The sequence below is a fragment of the Thalia democratica genome, chromosome 5 (assembly GCF_965202585.1).
Source record: "Thalia democratica chromosome 5, ktThaDemo2.hap1.1, whole genome shotgun sequence".
Classification (NCBI taxonomy): domain Eukaryota; kingdom Metazoa; phylum Chordata; class Thaliacea; order Salpida; family Salpidae; genus Thalia; species Thalia democratica.
Genome location: NC_139169.1, coordinates 30,706,953 through 30,727,086, shown reverse-complemented (window position 1 = coordinate 30,727,086; position 20,134 = coordinate 30,706,953). Strand labels below are relative to the sequence as shown.

The 20,134-nt window shown below is 24.3% G+C and overlaps 1 protein-coding gene across 1 annotated transcript; it reads left to right on the top strand.

The window, feature by feature from the left end:
* The first annotated feature begins 17,193 nt into the window (after positions 1-17,193).
* Positions 17,194-19,786, top strand: LOC145835927 (lactadherin-like). Its single transcript, XM_082943690.1, has 5 exons — positions 17,194-17,326; positions 17,668-17,972; positions 18,440-18,622; positions 18,954-19,123; positions 19,559-19,786. The coding sequence occupies exons 2-5, from the start codon at positions 17,681-17,683 to the stop codon at positions 19,694-19,696; spliced, it is 783 nt and encodes a 260-aa protein (XP_082799816.1). The 5' UTR covers positions 17,194-17,326; positions 17,668-17,680; the 3' UTR covers positions 19,697-19,786.
* The last annotated feature ends 348 nt before the right edge of the window (positions 19,787-20,134 follow it).

Sequence of the window (20,134 nt, the reverse complement as noted above, 5' to 3'; positions counted from 1 at the left end):
GTATTTCGATAGAATTATAACACCAAGAAAAGATAATCTTACTTTGTTATTAGAATAACTATTTTAAAGTTGGTTTATATTTTTTTGATTTTTTATTCAAATTTATTAAAACTAAATTTTTTTTAGTTATTGATAGACTTTCAAGAATAAGGTTTCATGTTCATGTTCGAGCTCGGCATTTAAAATTTTTAATGATTATTGTAAACCGAACTTGAAATAAAGCTTTAAAGGTGCTATTGTGCTCCAATTTCAAACAAATCAATAACACGTTAAAAACATAACAAACAATACTAAAACAAATTTAAAGTTTAACAAAAAAATATATAAATTAATAAAACTATAACAATTGTTTATCAGATTTTGAATACAGTCAACAAATAGAAGTTACTATTAATAAATAAATAGTAACTAAAAGTTTTTATAACAATAATTTATCTTATAATTAACTAAAACTCTGATATAAGGCAATTTGATAAATAGTTGTAGATATTTTGTTTATAATTCAGTTATTATTTTAGATAACTTATTTTTAAACAATTTTCAATATGATAGTTTTCGATCTTATATAACTATGGTAAACATACTTAACAAACTTAACATTATATATTTTAACGAAATATTTAAAAGTTTTAAATAGTTTATTTATACAACCCAAAGAAAAGTTTAAACCAATCAAAATGAAAAAACCATTTGACTAAATTTAAATGAGCTAACATATATTCATTTTTACTATGAATAAAATAGTAAAAAGCTTTAAGGAGCATTTAATTTGATATTTAAACTAACGTTCAATTTTAGTATTTTATCCCTTTTTTGTAATTTTGATATTAGTACAGCTTTTTTTAGTTTATTTTTGTCATAATGTTAAAATTTTTTTACGACTATGTACAGCTTTTTTAAACTCCATTAATTAAAATGATTATTAATATACTTTATTCATATTAATTATTTTTGTTTTAGTTAACCTTATAACTACAACTTTATAGCTTGTATTTTTTTATTAAAGATGAGTTCTTAATTTTTTATTGTTACAGATAGTATGCCTTGTTGTTATTATTTTATTTTTTATTGTTTTTACATGTTCATCTTACACCTAGTTGTCTATAGTTATGTATTAAAACCTTTTCAATTTTTTTATCAAAGATAAAACAAAATTGTAGGAAACTGAATTTATTTTCTGTTAAGACTATAAAAAAATATTTTCCGGTTTTTTTTTCTTCTCAAATCGCTACTTTTGATATATCAACCATGTTTAACAGCTTACTATAAGACAAACTTTTATATAAATACAGTTCAAAAGTAAATGCAAAGGTGATAAAATGAAAGTAATTATTAGCACTAATAAAACGTTTTACATTCCAGTCTAGGTCAAAATCTTACGATTCTGGGAAATTGTTGAAGTTATTTACAAACACCTGTCTTCGTCATATATTTATAAAAGTTTAAAAAAACTAGCCGTATTAAAATCTTAGAAAAAATATTTAGGATAAATTAGACAGCTTCATGATTACCATAAGCAAACTACAAATGTTAGAACAAAATTCTAGTACACTTGGTTTTGTTGACTCTGTAAGCTGTCAAGTTAGATTACATTAACATACACTTGACTGCTTGCAGGATACGTGAATATCAATAATGATTGTTTTCAAAAGATTGAATGAAAAGCAATTGAAAGTTTTTATTTAAAATAAACAAAAATTTATTGTCTATTAGTGTTCAGTTAACACTTCCTTACTAGCATTACGGCAACACTAAACTAGAAAGTGTATATAAGTAGAATTCTTTTGTAATGTTTTATACCTGTATTATAATTTTAATGCTAAAAAAAAATTTTTTTTTAATGTAAATGATTTTGCACAAGTGTTTGGTTTCCAAAAAATACAAAAAGTGTTTCCAGTGGTAATTGTTTACACATTAAAACAACAACGTTCATGTTTTGGTAAAAACAATTTTAGTGTATAAAATTTCATAAGAGCAATGAAGCATTAAAAGTATCAAGTTGCTTAAAATTAGTTTTGTATTAGCGACAATCAATAAAGTTGTCAACATTTAAACACAAAATGCAAATCTTAGAGATAAGATCACAAAAAAAAAACAATTTCAAAATTATTTATAAAAATATAATTTGCTTTATAAAAATATTGATGACAGCACAAAAACTTTTAATTAAATCGAAGTAAAGTAAATGCATCATCAGCACGCCATATGTTTACTAGTTAATTAGTTTTTACAAACTTGCCAAATTTTGTTGCTCATTTAAAAAAAAAAAACCGGTCCATATAGCCACATTTTTTTTGTTAGTTATAGACTATTTTTAATTGGGTAAAATATATAAGAAGATTAGTGCTCATAGTAAAAAATATTTTTCTTGTTAAAAGTTTTACCAAAAACATCCCTACAGCTTAATTTTATAACCACTACTTAGTTTAAAGTAAAATTAAATTTCAAATAAAGTATAAGAATCTTTGTCTTATAATTTAAAAGAATTACAGCATTGAACTCTATCTAAACCTTATTTCCAAAAATGATCTTCTTACTAAGTCACATACTGTTTTCGATATATATATTTAACTTATGCCTAACTAAGTTAAAACATTAAAAAATCATAATTTTTTTGTTATTAAAGCGGCTTTATGAAATTTGCCATCAGGAGAAAGTTTTAAAGTATACAATACTTTATTAAATTTATATTTAGTTGTCAGATTAAATACTTTTTTTTGATTAAAACCCTTTTATTTGTCAAATTAAATACTTTAAAAAATTAAGACTTACTTTGCAATATAAAGCGCCTGGGAAAATCTTAATCGTAGTTAACTTTTGTTACGTTTTTGGTTATGCTAACTTCATTTAGTAGAAACCACGTTAACACATTTGTTAACATTTTCAAAGTTGTTCAAAAATAACAACTTTATATTTTTAATTTGATATCATATTATATATACTTTAATTACTTGTTTTGAAATTTTCAAAAGAAGTGATTAAAGATTGTAAATTGAATCTGTTTCAATATTGTATTAAATCTACTTTATTTAAATGAAATGAATACAACAACAACGATAAATAATGATTTTTTATTTCTTTATTTTTAAACACGTGAGATTCTTTAAAGTGAAACTTTTGTTATCAAATATACCATTACAGCGTAAAAAGACGTTAGAGCTTCGGTCACGATCAGATAAATGAAACATTCGAAAAAGATAATGACGTAACAATATAAACAGGATAAGGTAGAAGTATAAATCAATGTTTTTTCTTATCAAACAGACAATAACTGTTAAAAGTGCTTTGAATTTCCCATAATTTATTTAATTTTATCTTATTTCATGTTTTCTAAGAAAAGATAATACTTTTAATGCATTCATAGGTTTTTATTTATTGTAAACTTAAACACAATAAGTTTATATAAAATTATGTTTGTTTAGTTTCACAGGATCTATTTTATCAGCTTTATTCTGGTAGTATTAAGCGTTAAATTTTGTTTTTTAAAATCAATATTTCCTACAAAATTATTTAACAAAACATAAAAACATTCGATACTTTTTACAGTATCAACAGTAAAAATTAGCATTTTATACAAAAAAGAAACTATAAACATTTTAAGTGTTTTGGATAAAATAAAACAGCTTTGAGACCATCTCTAGACATTATAAATTTGACTTTCTGATTTTCTATGTTTAAATTGTATTTATAAAAATTCAATATAAAAACATAACTTGAGACTTCAAACATTTCGCCAGAGATATGTAAACTAAAAAAAACTAAATGATTTATTGTTAGCTTTTATTAAAAATAAAATAATATTTTTAAAATATATATATAATCAATTGAATGTTTTTTAGTTGTATGTAATGTTTTAAGGTAAGTTTAAATCGTTAATTCAATGTGAAACTAGATATAAAATTGAGTTAGGTTATAAAAGGACTTGCAAATGATTTTAACAATACTCGTAGATAAGCTTTTCTATGATCTTTTCAAAGCCTAATAAAGACGTTACAATTTAATTTTTACTAGAATTTATTTTATTATAACAACTTTGCTTACATAAAACATAATTTAAGTACATTAAGGTTAAAGATTATAATAATTAGAGAAATTCAAACAATATTTTCAAAAGACAGCGGATTTAAAAAGACAACTTATAGTTGATTAGTGACTGAATTTTATTGATAAACAAGTTAAGTATCTCTTCCATAAACTATTTTTTAAGTGTTTTTTTTACAAAACTGTGATTATTGAAATAATTTGTAATTTAATAAACTACCAAAAGGGTTGTACTGAAAAATATAATAAATAAATAATAAAATAATTTTAACTTTCGGCTCGACTGGACTATCGTTCAAGAATCGCTACACAAAGCACAAGTACAGCTTCAAACACGAAAAACATAAAAATACGACAACATTATCGCAGTACATTTGGAAACTAAAAAATTACAAGGTCAATTTTAAAATTCAGTGGGAAATATTAACAAGAACGAAAAATAAGTATAATTTAAAAAACGGATGTAAATTGTGCAATGCGGAAAAAATCGAAATTTTAAAAGTTAAAAAATCTGAATCTCTAAACAATAGAAACGAATTACAAACTGGTTGCATACATTATCGAAAACAATTTATCTAAAAACTCTGTTAATAATTTTGTCAAAGTTTACTATCTATTCCATTATTACGTAATACCTAATTTTGTATAATTTTATTGCTGTACTTACAAGTTTGTTTTTCATTGAATAAAACTTGGCTGAAGACGCGTTTTAAACGCAGAAACAGCTGTCCCAAGCAAAAGTTTATTTTGTGTATTTTAGTTCTATACATATATATATGTATAAAGTCACTAGAAAAGTTTGTAAAATATATGTTCTATTAGTTAGGTTTATTTTAATATGCTTTTCTCCTTTTAAAAATATATATCACAGTTATTTTAAGTTTAGAAGCAAATGAATATTTTAATTTATCTATTATTGTGAATAACCAAACTTTGATTAAAGTAATTTTGTGAGTTGTAAAGCACAAACTGAGGAATTTATTTTGTTTCACGATAGAGATGTAATATGCGGCTTATTTTAATGTTGTGAGATTGACATGGTCAGAACTTTATTAATAAGCCTAAACGTATTTAAAACAATAACATTTTCGAAATTATAAATAACTTTAATTTAATTACTGACATAAAACTAAATATATATACAATTAAAAATTGATATCGAACTTATTTTATTTTTATGTTTTTATAAACTTTTTTTAACTTAATTTACTGATACAAGACATATGAACTAATTTATACATACTTTATTTTTAGAAGCATGACACTTGACTTAAAATAAAGTACATTTCAATTAGTCAAAGTGTATGATTTATGATGTTAAACTTTTGACTATGTGGTACTGTGACTGATATCATATGTTATAAATCACTTGAGTTTATTAAGAGACAGCACTTGAACAATAAAAAGTTCAAAACTTTTACTATTTATGTATATACTAAAAATAAATTTTAGTTCTTTTTTAAACAAAAGTTAAGAAATTTACTTACTAATTTACTTACTGATTTATTTATATTTATACATTTATATTATAATTTATTTATATAATATTTATTTAGTAGATTAAACACAAACACTTTATAGACAACTATACTATTCTAAATTTACTAAAGACATGTATAATAAACTTTACGGTACATCAGCAAAAATTTATTCAAATTCGTTTTTGTTAGAAACAATAAACATCTAGGAAGTATTAAGATTACTTTTAATGCTAAATATTCTTTAAACGAAATTTAAAAAGTTTCAACTAAATGACTTAACTTTAAATTTAAATCTAAAAATAAATTTCTATATAACAACAAGTTTATGTGATATTAATTTAATTTAAAACTTTAAATTAATAAAATACTATAATATATAATTAATTAAATACCTATCTATTAATTTAAATAAAAAGACCTAAACTAAAAATAAATGCAAGTCAATTATATTTTTTAAATTCAATTAATATATACTAATTACAACTTAAAAAACATGACAAGTACAATTTGTTTGAATTATTGAAACTGTTTATTTTTGCAAACTAACAGTAATTTAATAATAATTAAATGTTATTTTAAGTTTTGTTAGTTATTTCGAAAAAAAAAAGGTTAATAGTTAATAAAAAACTATTTCAAAACTTCATTAGCTTCTTATTAAGGTATCAAGCTAGAAAATTTAGCTTTGAAATAAAGTTTTTTTGACCTGTTTTCCTAGTGTATCATTTAAATTTGAAAGTTTTAATTTATTAAACAACTTTTTACATGAGTGATACATTACATGATTTAAATTTTACAGTTACTTAAAATTTTTCATGACTTGTTCATTATAAAGCCAAAAACATAAACAATAATTAACATATTTATCATTATTAAAAAACCTACTAATATTATGTTTTAACAATTTTTTACGTACTTTAGTTACATTAATGCCTTTCGATATAAACTTAGCTTCGTCGTTTTTGTGTGTATACTTGCTTATACAACTTATACTAATAATTATATTCATTACTTAATTGATGTCGATTAAAAATCATATTATTTTTAGAGTTTTTATTTAACTTTTTCAAACATTGTCTCTGTTGTTTTTATATTGTTATGATCTGATTTTCATTTGTTACTATCAAAAAAAGTTTAACTATAAGTAGTTTAACTATAAATGTCAATTCATGAACTTTGATTAAACATTGTATATGTTTTTAACAACTTCATTAAAAAATACAAGTTACTAATAGTATTGGAAAACTTATAACATTTTACCCTAACTAATGTACTTTTTAACTTACTTAAAAACTTTTTTGGGGCTTTTTAGTGCTTTTTAAAATATATTAGTTTTTGTTATGTGTAATTAACCTTTTCTACGATGGTTCAAATCTCAAAGAAAAATTCAAGAAACTCTAAAATTAAGAAGTTTAAAAAAATATTCTTTATCGATTAAACAAAATGAAATTAAAACTTTTTTTCTTGTTGTTTCAATTTAGAACAATAAATTATTTATTTTTAAATATGATAGTTAGTCTAGCAAAAACTAAAAGTTCACTTTACGTAGTTCTAAGTTAAAAAAATTTCAAAAGTTACTTAAAAGCAGTTTTTTTTTTGCAGAAAAAGAAAATATTTTTTTTTTCAAATGGTTTACCTTTTATTTTTTAAAATTAATTACGATTTAAAGTGTTTATGAAGTTAAAATATCACATTTTCTGAATAGAATAGCTATTACATAAACAAATTTTTTTTTTCTAACAACTGATTTGTTGAAAGATTTAATACCTTAAAGAAAACATACAAAGTAATAATTTTAATTCAAATGAAATAAAGATATTAGATATATTTTATGTTTTTTTATAAAAGTGTAGCAAAAATTGTGACGAAAATGCTTACAATATACTGAAATATAAAACTTTAAAGAAATAAATTATATTTAAACTTTTACAAGTATCTGTAACTATAAAAGTTTTGCTTACTAATATGCTAGTCTTCGTCAAAATTATATTTTTAAATGTTCATAGTCTAGGACAAAATGCTTTGAAATAAAATTTAATTAAAAATATAAAATCAATAAAAAACTTATCTTAAATGCTTAATAAATTACTTAACGTTTAGCTGCTGAAAGAATTTTTTTGATATAGCTTAAAGTTTAGTACAAATATTAAGTTGATATAAATTTTTTTTGTTGTGATACAAAAACATAAATGTTTACACTTTATTAAACAAAATCTTTAAAACAAACTTGTAAGTGATACAACATGTTAGTATTTAAATAACCTGTATTTTATTGTGATACTCTTGTTTTGTGAAACATTTTATGTCATAAAAACTTCTATACTTTACAAAGCAAAACAAATTAATTCTAAAATAACATAACACTTAGATAATAATAAGTTTATACACGTTATATTTATATTGCTACTTACTGCAACCTATTACAATTTTCATTTTTAGTAGGACATTTTATATCACAAGTATAAATTTTAGTTTTTGCATTAGAAAAATTAAAACATGTTAATTGTGAATTAACAATAGACTAAGACAGTAGCTACTAAGTTAGAACATCTGAACATCAACAAAAGTTTGTACAAGTGAGCAAACTGAATCAAAAAGTAATTAATTTAGGAGCTTGTTTAATACACGTATGTTTTTTAAATGCATATAAACTGAACAAATAAAGAAAACAGGTTTAAAAATAATAAACTTTCTGCTCTATTCTGGGCAGAAACCTGTAATAAGTTAAACCTGTTGAATAAATCGCCTTTACAACAATCAATCGTGTATGTTCCGTTCCAGTCAAAATAAGGGGAACCGTTCAGTTCAAACCCGCGCACAATTCCCAAACCGATCAATTCCAACCCAAATCAAATCCCACTCGATCATTTCCCACCCGCACAATTCTCATCCGAATCAAATCTCACCTGATCAAATCAAACCCGAATCAAATCCCACCCGAGCATTTCCCACCCGAATCAAATCCCACCCGATCAAATCCAACCCGAATCATATCCCACCCGAATCAAATCCCACCCGATCAAATTCCACCTAAGTCAAATCGCATCCGATCAATTCCTACCCGATCATTTCCCATCCGAAACAATTACCACCCGAATCAATTCCCATAAACATAAATCCTAATTATCAAACCTGGTTATATTTATTCTTGTACGAGTTAAAAATTTTAAAACGTTTGGAACTCACATTAAAATTTTAGTCGTTGTATTTTTAAAAATCATTTGAAATATGATATTAGTATGGTAAAAACGATTTTTTTATTTAAGCTAAAATTTTTACTGTTGCTTATTTTATCATATTTTTAGTTTAATGTCATTTTTGTTTGTTGATAACTACGATAATTAAATAATTACGACTTGCGAGCAACAGAAAATTAGTCTGTTACTTGTTAAATGATATCATTGTTACTAAAGTTTAATCCAGATCAGGTTTAAATAATAATTAAGTTTTTAGTATCGGAGTCATTTTCTATAATGGTAACTAATTTATGTCCAATTAATTTTTTTTGTACGAGTTGGAACAATTGACATTGACACTTAAATATATTTTAGTTTTTGTAATTAATTAAAACAACAAAATAATATAGTACTGTACAACATAGTTTTCTTTAATAAGAACATTAGAATTTAAAAACTATATTAATGCTTATTTTATTATGTAGTCCTACAGGGCCTGATGTAGGAACTACTTTTAATTTGGGGAAGTCCCCTTTTTTGTGCTAATTGCTTAGTGCGTTTAGCTTTTAAGGTTTTTACTGAATTTACCTTACTCATTAGGTTTAACTTAGTAATTAATAAGTATGTAATAGACTTAATATATATTATTTCTTTAATGAAGTGAGTTTATTAAAAACGTGGTGTTAATGTGAAAATTAGGAAGTAGAAAAGATAAAGCAGCTAATAAATCAGTTAAATAAAACTGCGAATATAAACACAATAAATAAACACAAAGTTTTACAAATAGAAATGTTCAAAAAGTGTTTTAAGTTTTAAATACAAAAATAGGTTTTACTAGTAAATCAGAGTCTTAAATTGTTATGTGCTTCTTGTACGATCTTATAGCTTAACTAAGCACAATATAACAAGGTAATGCAAATAAACATCAAGATCCTTATAAAATGAAAATTATAAAAAGTTCTTATAATCAATTTTGTGCCCCTCGCACGGTCTTTATGGCTTAACTGAGCACATTACAATACAGTTATACAAATATACATAAAAATCTTATAAATGACAATCATAACAAAGTTCTTAAATTTAATCAGTGTCTTAAGTTCTTATTAAATTAGTGTGCTTTTTGCACGATCTTATGGCTAACTGAGCCAAAAACAAAAAATAAATAACAACATATTCGAGCTGCGCGTAGTGCGCGAGCTACAGGCTAATAAGCATTAAAACAAACATTTTAAAAGTTTTATTGTGTAATTTGATATAAAATCGTCTAACGCCCCCTTGCGGTCATTTAAAATACAACAAAATGCATATTTTGTTACATTTTCCCACCTAAAAGTCCTCAATTGAAGTCTTTTGGTGGGGTCTTGCAACATTTTTAAGTGTTTTTTACAAAATGCTAATGCAAAATTTTTGAATAACAATTTTTAAAATGTACAACATTGTTAGATAGTATTATTTTTAAGTTCAAAGTGGTTCTTATAAGTGCCTATACAATAGTGAAAAGTATATAATACTGTCTGTCAGAAGTTTTAATAAGTGTTCACTCCATCGGCGGCCATCAGCTGCTGACTTTTCTGCCCGTCTCTCCAATCTGACCAATTTTAGGCGCTAAGCACCTCTGTCCATTGAATACCTCTCTTCAACTCGGTTTGATCTCTTTGTAACATCAGCTGTGGTGTATAATAGCTACCAGTGACTTCGAACGTCAGAAACATTGCTTTGCGTCTTTTCAATCATCTGATGACGTATGTGGTATTTTCTCCGTTAGGCTGTGCCCAAGAGCAAATATTGTTTCTTTCGTATAAAACAATGTCTTGCTTGCTAGCATTGTTAAGAGATAAATTGTAACTTTTTTACAATTTTTATGACTACTATATAACATAATCAATATCTCTAATAGTATTGCTTGCTTAACTATAGTTTACAATAAAATTAAATACAAAAGTTTTTGTTGTATGTACAAGGCAAGCCAAAAAAGAACATTAATATATCGATAAAAATTTAAGTCGTTAATATTTCGAAAGTCGTTTGGGGTTAAATTGAAAAAAAAAGTGTTAATAATTTTTAAATATCTTATAGCTTACAGCTTTGTTCAAAAACAACGTTATTAAAGTTTTAATTATCAAAAAAAATAAAGTCATTAAAGCTATTAACGTCTTTTTTTTTAGAACATAATACAGATAACCTCTTAAACATATTGCTTGAAACAAACGATTTTAATAATAACAAGATATAAAAACAATATGTGAAAGCAATTAAATTCCTATTAATAATTTTAATCTCCATGCTTAATGCAAAATAAAGAACATTATTTTTTTTTAATCGCAAATGCTTTCCGTAAAAATTTACCACAAATTAAGTTTAATTACCCAAGTTTAAAATACGTGATTAGCAAACTGCAAAACTGTAAACTCGGAACATTTTAAAGATAAGGGATAAAATAGAAAATAATGTCAAACATTTACAAACTATTCAAGTAAAACACGCGATGAGACCGCTATTACTTTTGTTCACTTTATTTTTCCAGTTAAATATTTTAACTTGTTCAAATGCTACACGTTTATCACTTTCCATTCGAAAAGAAAATGTTATTTAAGCAGTATAACAGCTATAGAGTGTGCATCAAGTTGTTACTATGTAGCGACGGTTTATAACGAAAAGATTGTGTGCTGGAACGGGCACGAAATTGTTTTAAAAAAGGCTGCATCGGCCGTAAGCATTGCGATGAAACAGGAACGTTCGACAGGTCATACATGCTCTATCATGACTTTCACTATTGATTGTTATAAAGACAATTTTTGTTACAGTTTTAATTTCGCACAGGTTTCTGGCTAGAGTATAAAAGAACAATGTTTGTTTATGTACCTTATGGTACTGTTTGTATTTGTTTGTCTATATCAAATACACGTGTGCAAAGTTAGTAATTACTTTCTTATTAGTGTGCATATATACTGACAAAACGTTTTGCATTTCAATGTCTAGAAAAAAAAACAAAGAATATCTAAATAAAATGCAATTAATTGGTTACTTTAGTGTTAAAATGTTTATACAACTTAAAATTTTTTATTTAAATAATTTTACTATACAGAACGTTTTCACCTTTATAAAAAAAAAAAACTTTATATTAACCTCAAGTTGAACAAGTTTTAAGCTATATTAGAAATAATAAATATCAGGTTTACGTCAAAATCTATAGTTAACCTTTAAATACTGTTATTATTAAATATGAATAATGTGAAATTATTTTTGAACTTTATACATTGAACTCAGTTTTAAAAACAAAAAATGTTTATTTTAAAAGTAATAATTTAACTTTATTTAAACATATTCACATCTAATTTTAATTTTTTATAGTAGTTAAAATTAATTATTTTGCTGTTTTGCAATTATAATAACAAAGTCTTTTAAAACTCATGCTGTACAAAAAGAACACTACGAATTTAATTAACTAACTCCGACTTCTTAAATGGTACCAATTTTAAAAGTTCAAAACTAAGACAGTATCATTTAATAAATTTAATTTTTTTTTTTTTGCTGTGGTTACAAATTGTTTTAATTATAGAACTGAAATAAGTTTAAAAAAAATACGTTTTTGCCTTTAGAAAGCAAGTTAAAAAAAGATCATAGCAGGAACAAATTAAACTTTATCCGTTAAAAAAATAATATAGTAATGAAATTGTTTTTATATAAAGACTTTAAACCATTAACCATAGAAGATTTATTGTATTGTGTATTTATTTATATTTTTATCTCATTAACTTGTTTGATATCTTTAAAACTTCCTCAAAGTTTTTGTTAAGTACAAACTTTTAAAAAGAAACTATTTGTTTATTATCACACTTTTAGTAAATATTAACATTTGATCAGAAAAATTCAACTAAAAGTTTGAATTATATTATAAAACTTTATCAATTTTTAGTTCTCTGTATGTTATAGGAAGAAGAAAAAGAAAAATAAACACTCTGTCATTATCTGATAGTTTAAAAACTACGAGCGTGAACTTTACTTGAATGGCTATTTTTTTAGTATATTATAACCAAACTGTAAAACCAATAATTTTCAATTTCTTCAATGCTAACTTGGAATTTTTTATTCTAAAAAAAGTTCTTCTGCTTTGTTTTTCACAAAAATTTCCAACGAATTGAGTTTTACTTTTGTAGTGGGGCCCCTTTAAAAAAATAACGTTTTTATTTGCATTTATTTACTTAACACCTATTTTTTCCGAAAACAACTATTTTTTTTTAATTTGTTTTTTTAACATACTTATTAAACTGTTTTTATAAACGTTATAACTTTTTTTATCATTTTTTTTTTATAACATTTGCCTAAATCAATTTTCAGCAAAATTCCAAATTTGCTTATTTTTTGTTTTTTTGGTTCATGGTTTTATTCCAAATGTACAATATTTTTATAAAATATTTAATTTAAATTGATTTATATTTTTAAGTTTTATGACTTTGAAACAAAGGGGTGTTGGTAACTCAACACTCAAAGGTTCATTTACCCTAGAACGTTTACGCTTAGGGCTTAATCTGAGTGTTTCTTTACTATTGGGATTTGACATAGTTATTATTTTAAACTAGACTAAGCATTACTAGATATCAATACTACTATAAATAACCAGGCAGAACAATTGAGTGGGTTTCACTATTAAACGAACTTCAATGAATACATAATCAATTGTTAAAATTACAAGAATTATTAAATATGTAAATTGTGTAATTAAATACTGTATATCAACCACTATAATAAACTCAATAATATTTTAAGAAATACTTAAAATTAAATGCAAAACCAAGAGTTAAAAACTTCAAGAACTATAAAAGTATTTCACTTATGTGAAAAATTCTTTTTATTATAGACTGTAAAAAATGCTTTAAATCAATCACTTATTAAAAATCAAACGAGCTATAAAATGTGCAGTAAGAGAATTACAAAACATTCTTAAATAATAATCTTCAAGTCTAACAAACATAATTATAAATATATATACTAAAACTTTACTAAACAACTCAATACCAATATTCAAGTGTCTTTTTCGTAAACAGTCTCTGCAGCTCCTGGCGGTTCTGTCAACACAGAAATCACCTTATAAGCTTTTGACCAAAAACATTGAAATCGTTGCTTCAACCGATTTAACAATACGTCATAAAAGAAAAATGCGCTTTCATTCTTATTATTCTCTTTCTCACTTTTTGTTTCATCAGACTTTGCCCGGGTAAAAATTGTAAGTGCAATAACTCTTAATTTTCTCTTGAAAAAAAAAACAGTTTTCAAGTGAAACTTAGAATAGCGTTACAACTTTATTAATTTTTTTTATTAATTTATTATTATTTTTAAATATATACTTTGAAATTGTAATAATGGTCTAAAGAAAAGATAAAATTAGAATATTAAAAAAAAATTACTTTGCAACTATTATTGTTAGATATTATAAAATTAATTAAAATTGTAAAAGTGTACCTATTTTATAAGTGTGACGAAACGTTAGTAATTTAGATGTTTTATTTATGGAATTTTTAACTTTATTAATTAAGTATTTCATCTAAATTATTTAAGAATACTATTTCATAAATTTAAAGAAATTTGAAATATCATTTACTATATTTCAGTATTAAATTTAAAACTTATTTATTTTATATAACACAAAATATCTGTATAAAGTGATAGCTGGAGCCTAAAGGTATAAATTATAAGGTTTCATTTAATTCCAGTTTTACGTATATAATTTGTTTGTAAAAACAAATATATATATATGGCTACTTCAATATACTTTTTCTGTTTATAAAACTTATAATATCAACAAGAATAATACTAATTAACCGGCTTTATATTGGATTATCTAAGAGTGTTGCAGAAAAGTGTATGTATAAAAGTGTATGCAGAAAAGTGTATAATGCTTATGCATTATGCAGATTATATTACAACTGTTAGATAATATGCTTTCGGAAGTCATTAAAGATAAGGGATAAAACAATCAAACACTTACTAACTGTACAAACTATTTAACGTGTATAGTATATATTTAAACCTTTTGTATTCAATTTGTTTGCAGTTATTGCTTTTTGTATGCTTAATTTAACTTATCAACTTTTTATTCTTCAAAAATGGCTTAACCAAAAAGAAATAAACTTTTGTTGGTATTTTTGGCTATCGTGCACTGGTATTTCTACCCAATTCAATTAGCTTAAACATATTTTCAAAAACTTTATGGCTTTTAAAAAATAATGTTTTCAAATTGTATCTATTAAGTTTTTTTAACAGCGATTAATGTTATTCTAAATAACTCACAGCTAATTTATCAGTTTTAATATTTTTTTTTTTTACAAATTTCAAGCTTTGTCGTCTAACTGTAAATATGCTTGAAAAAACCTAAATGTATTCTAGAACACTACTAAACATTAATTTTCTAGTCATAAGTTGATTTGTTTTACTACAAATGTTAAAAATAAACGATTCAACTATTGAAGCTCCACAATACCAGTTTAACTTCTTTTTTTTCAGTTGCTTATAGTTGTATTAAAAAAAAAACAATAAGATAACAAAAGAAACCTAAGTTAAATTTCCATACTAAAACTTAATAAAAACACAAAAAAAATTTTTTTTAAGTAATTGAAGTTTATAAGTACTTATTAGGAAATCCAAAGTAATTTTATTACCTTAATACAGTTATGTTATAGAAATAAAGCACGGTTCATTACCGAATGTTCTATCTAATAAATTGACGCTTTAAAAACTATTATAAAGTATGCTAAATTTCAAATGCAAATAAAACGCAATCAATTAAAACAAAATGTTTTTGTACACTATTTGAAGCAAATATATTAATAGTTAAGCTTCAGACAAGGTGACACATAATTTTATATGCTTTACAAATCAACAATTATATTTATTGTGATTCAGATTAGAAACAACATAAAATATGCAGATACTTATGGTTTAAATTAAGTTTTATCAAAACTTTAATTCGTAGAAACGAAGTTTATTTGATCAAAAATATTAGTAAAAAAAAATATTAAAAAACCGTCGTTATCTAAAAAAGAACATAAACACAAAAAATTTATAACTTTTTACGATAAACGCTATAATTTTTAATAAATATTGAATGCAGTTTTAGATATAAGTAAAACTTGATTTCTGATCGCTCTTTAGTAATAGTACAATAAATTTTGCAAAAAGTTAAACTTCAAAGAAAAGCACTTGTATATAAAAGAATAGAATAAGTAGCGTATATTTCGTTGTAAGTTTTTTGATAGGTTTTTTAAAACATTGTCTTAAATAAACTGAAAAACTGTTGATTTTTAATTACTACCAACTATTTTATAAGAATTTAAAAGTAATAGAACTAGTCTTTACCTTTTTTTTTTAATAAAATATAATTTTTGCTTCATTATTACGTTTACTAAACGGTGATTAAAACTTTTATTTGATATAAACAGAATTAAATTCAGTTTATTTAATCAAATTTGAATATTTATAACTATTCACAATAGTTTAAAATAAATCAATTTCTTAATGGGTTGACTTTAACAAATAAGGATAGTATTAGATAACTTTTATAATTATGTTTACATTTATAAAGTAGTAATTGTGAACAGTAGAATTGAAATTAGTATTGATTAACAAATAACTTGTATAAATAATATTTAACTTTTATTCGTTTAGTTATATATAAAACTTGGTAATTGTCAAAATAAAAGTATGGTTTGAATTACTATGTGTAAATGGGATAGAAATATTAACTAAATTATTAAAAATAAAACTACAAAATCATTATTTGAGTTAAATTAAAGATATAAGCAAATCAAAAAATTTTAGAACTTTAACATAAGTTTGGTAATTGATAGTCAAAACGTTAGCATGTTCTTAAAGTAATTTGTTTATTTTTAAAAATAAAGCTTTCTTTAAACAACGACAGACTGTTCTAAAAATAAGTTAAAATAGTAGGTTTTAATCGTTCTAGAGAAAATCTTAGTTAAAAAAGCAGCATAGCTGTAAATTTAAATAATTTTTTCGAAGACAAACATATACAAGACTAGCACAAATTCTTTTATTCCTTACGAGATTAATGGAGAGCTTGATGGTGGAAACAACAAGTGGAACACTTTAATACTGTTTCAAGTACTTTGTCTACTTGTATGTTTGTTTTTCTTAAAGCAAAAGCAAGCTGTTTCAAAGTTTTGTTTTAAGAGTAGAACACACCTAGCTTTTAAAGTTCTACATTGTTTCTCTGTTCTCAATTGGCATCTTTGTATTGTTGCAGAGTTGTTTTTAGCTTATTAAATAATACGTTTAGCGTGTTTTTTTTAAACAAGAAGTGGCATAGTTGGTTAGCTTAAGACAAAGCAAGTTAAGTTTTAAGGGTATAACACACCCATCTTTTAAACTTCTTCATTGTATTTCTTATCTAAATTGGAGTAATGTATTGTTTCCAAATCAGTTTAAGCTTTTTCAATTTTGTATTTAAGCAAAAAACGGCAAAGTTAAAATCATAAGTAGGACTAGCTACAATAAAAGATGTGTGTATTTCTCAAAGATTTGAAAGTAGAACGTTCATTGAACCTACAAAATTCAAGATATATTTATATAGATTACCTTTAAAATATAGATATTTATTCAACCCTATTTTTAAAGGTAATAAGTATAAATAATAACTAATTTAAAATTTCAGATTTTGTTACTTACAGAAAATTTGAGTAACAACTTTCGCTATCAAAACGTTTATTTTAAAATAAAACAAAACATGCAATAAAAAATAATAGAACTAACTTAAGTTAGTAGTGCAATACAAAGGTTATCTAACTTTAGAATTTTGTTTGTTACCCTTTAATTTATAAGTTATTACTTTATTCTTTAATTTTAGATAAAATTTTAGATACAATAAATATATTACAATCAAGAATGAAAAACATTAAAAGTTTAGTTCTATGTCAACTAAACATAATTAATTCATTAATATATTTTTTTTTAACTAGCAAAGAAGTTTAAATGACTTTCAAAGTTCTCCTCTTACTCTGCATCACTTTTGTGACGTCACAAGACACCTCGTTCAGGTATTCTGGATCGCAGCGTTGCCAGGTCACTTGCGGTGATGACGTCATCGGTCGTCATGGCAACTACGTTCGGGGCAAGCAGGGTCCAAAGGGGGAGCCGGGAGTGGCTTGCGATCTTGGGATCGGTTTCAAAGATGAGTACGAGGAGCTGAGGAGAAACGCGTCGTTGTTGCAAGAGAAAGTAAAGTATTTTGAGGCAAGAATTATTAAAAACGACAAAATCAGGAGTTAGTGAAAATTAATCTTTTTGTGAGATATATTTTTAAGTCCTCTAACAAAGTTGAAAAAATTCGTCAATTCTCTTGTGTATTTTGTTGTAGAACCTAACATATATTTTTAGTTTTTTTGTGTTTACTGTACTTTTGTAGTAGTTTTTAAATTTAAAAATAGAGATGGTTGAATGGTTGTAGACTTTTAGATTTAATCAAATGAGAAAAAAACAATTATTTTTTCAAGTACTATGCATATGTTAAAACCAAAAAGATGTTGTTTTTAGATATAAGTTTATAAGAATCAAGAGTTATGCTAAAAATAAATTGTTTTTTTCTATCAAAATAAATATTTAATTTCAAATTTTGTATTTTTTATTGACTAAAACTGATATGTTTATTTTTAAAACATACAGATTAGACTTACAATTAATTCTTAATCCTCAAAAAAAGCTAATATTCACAATCTATTTAATATTTAACAGCGTTGCTATGCGGCTCTGGGGTACAAGACAAAAATCAAGTTAGCGATGACCATTTACAAGCAGCCTCGTACTGGCAAAATAATAATTTTGATAAATACAGACCAATATATGGTAGATTGTATCAAACATCAATTGGAGGTGCTTGGATAGCTGCACAAAAAGCAGTTTCATCTTCGTACAATGGTATACGTTGTAAAATTAAAAAAAAAACAGAATTTATACTTAAATTTTTTTAGTACTGTACACGAAGCTAAGTATAGTTTAAATAAATTTTTTTTAAATGTTCCTATTCATTTTTTTCACTAACAGTTTTTCAATACTGCTTCAAATGCAGCGAAAAAGCACTAAAACTCTAAAACAATATTTATTTTTTATTTAAAGTATTAATTCTTAGAAAATTAAACAAAAATAAAATTATAAAAAAACATTCCTTAAACAATTTTGATTTTACTTGAAGGTTTTTTTTTTTTTGCCTACAACTAGTATTGAAAACAGATTTTAATATAATATCTAGCAAATGAACGTTGGATCGAAGTGGACTACCTAAAGGTAAAAACAATAACCGCTGTGGTGACGCAAGGCAGAAGTACGACCAGTGAATACGTGAAGTCATTCAACGTTCTTTACAAAACAGCAACTTCCGACCACTTCAAATATGTGCTTGACGAAAACAACAACCCAAAAGTGAGCAATTTGTTGTGTTTTGAAAGCTTTTTGCGAACAAGTTTAATTTTAAGTCGTGCCTTTATTCCGTAGATATTTAAGGTATTAAGTTTATAAAAATTTTAGTTATGTTATAAATTTAATAATTTATATATTATAAAGTTAGACTAGTCTGCTTTTAATTTTTATGATAACAAGTTTTAAACTATAAAAATAAATAAACTTTTTTATCATGTTTTCGTCGTAATAACACGGACTTCAATTGTAAATTGCAAAACTTCTTACAGAACTTTTTTAATTTTTTATCAATTTTTTATAACAATGTATCCTACAAACATTGATAGTCTGATTGAACTTTAAATTATTAACAAAAATAATTTTACTAGTTACTAATATAAATTTAACAATCCCCTGCAAATTATATAATAAAGTTTAAATTTGATATTTATTTTTTAGATATTTCCTGGCAACAGTGATTCCAACACTCCTGTAATAAATGAGTTCAACCAACCGATTACAGCCCAGATTTTCAGAATAAATGCTCTCACATTCAAAACTCACATTACTCTCAGATTTGATTTTCTCGAGTGTTAATTTCTCTGAGGGTTTTACTGTCTATTTTGTGTTAAAAATGCTTTAGAATTGTAGATATTTTCATCATTTGTGAATAAATTGCCTTTTCAACTTTGAATGTTTGTGATATTCAGAAAACCTTTTCTTTTTATAATATTTTAGCTTGCTCGTACAAAAATGTATTATTAAAACAAATATTTTAAATATTCTAGTAGTTTGTTAAAAAAATTTTGTTGGTGTTTAAGTAAAATATAAGTTTAAAGTTTTAAATTGTTTAAGTAGATAGTCAATAGTAAATAAACTATTTTCATAAACTTTTATTAGTTTAAATCAGGGTTTCCCAAAGTGGGCAATATAGCCCCCCTGGGGGCGATTTTAGTAAGTCGGGGGGCGATAATTTGTAAGGGGGCAAAAGGGTGGGCGATAACTAGTAAGGGGGCGATTTTAAAATTTTGGGCT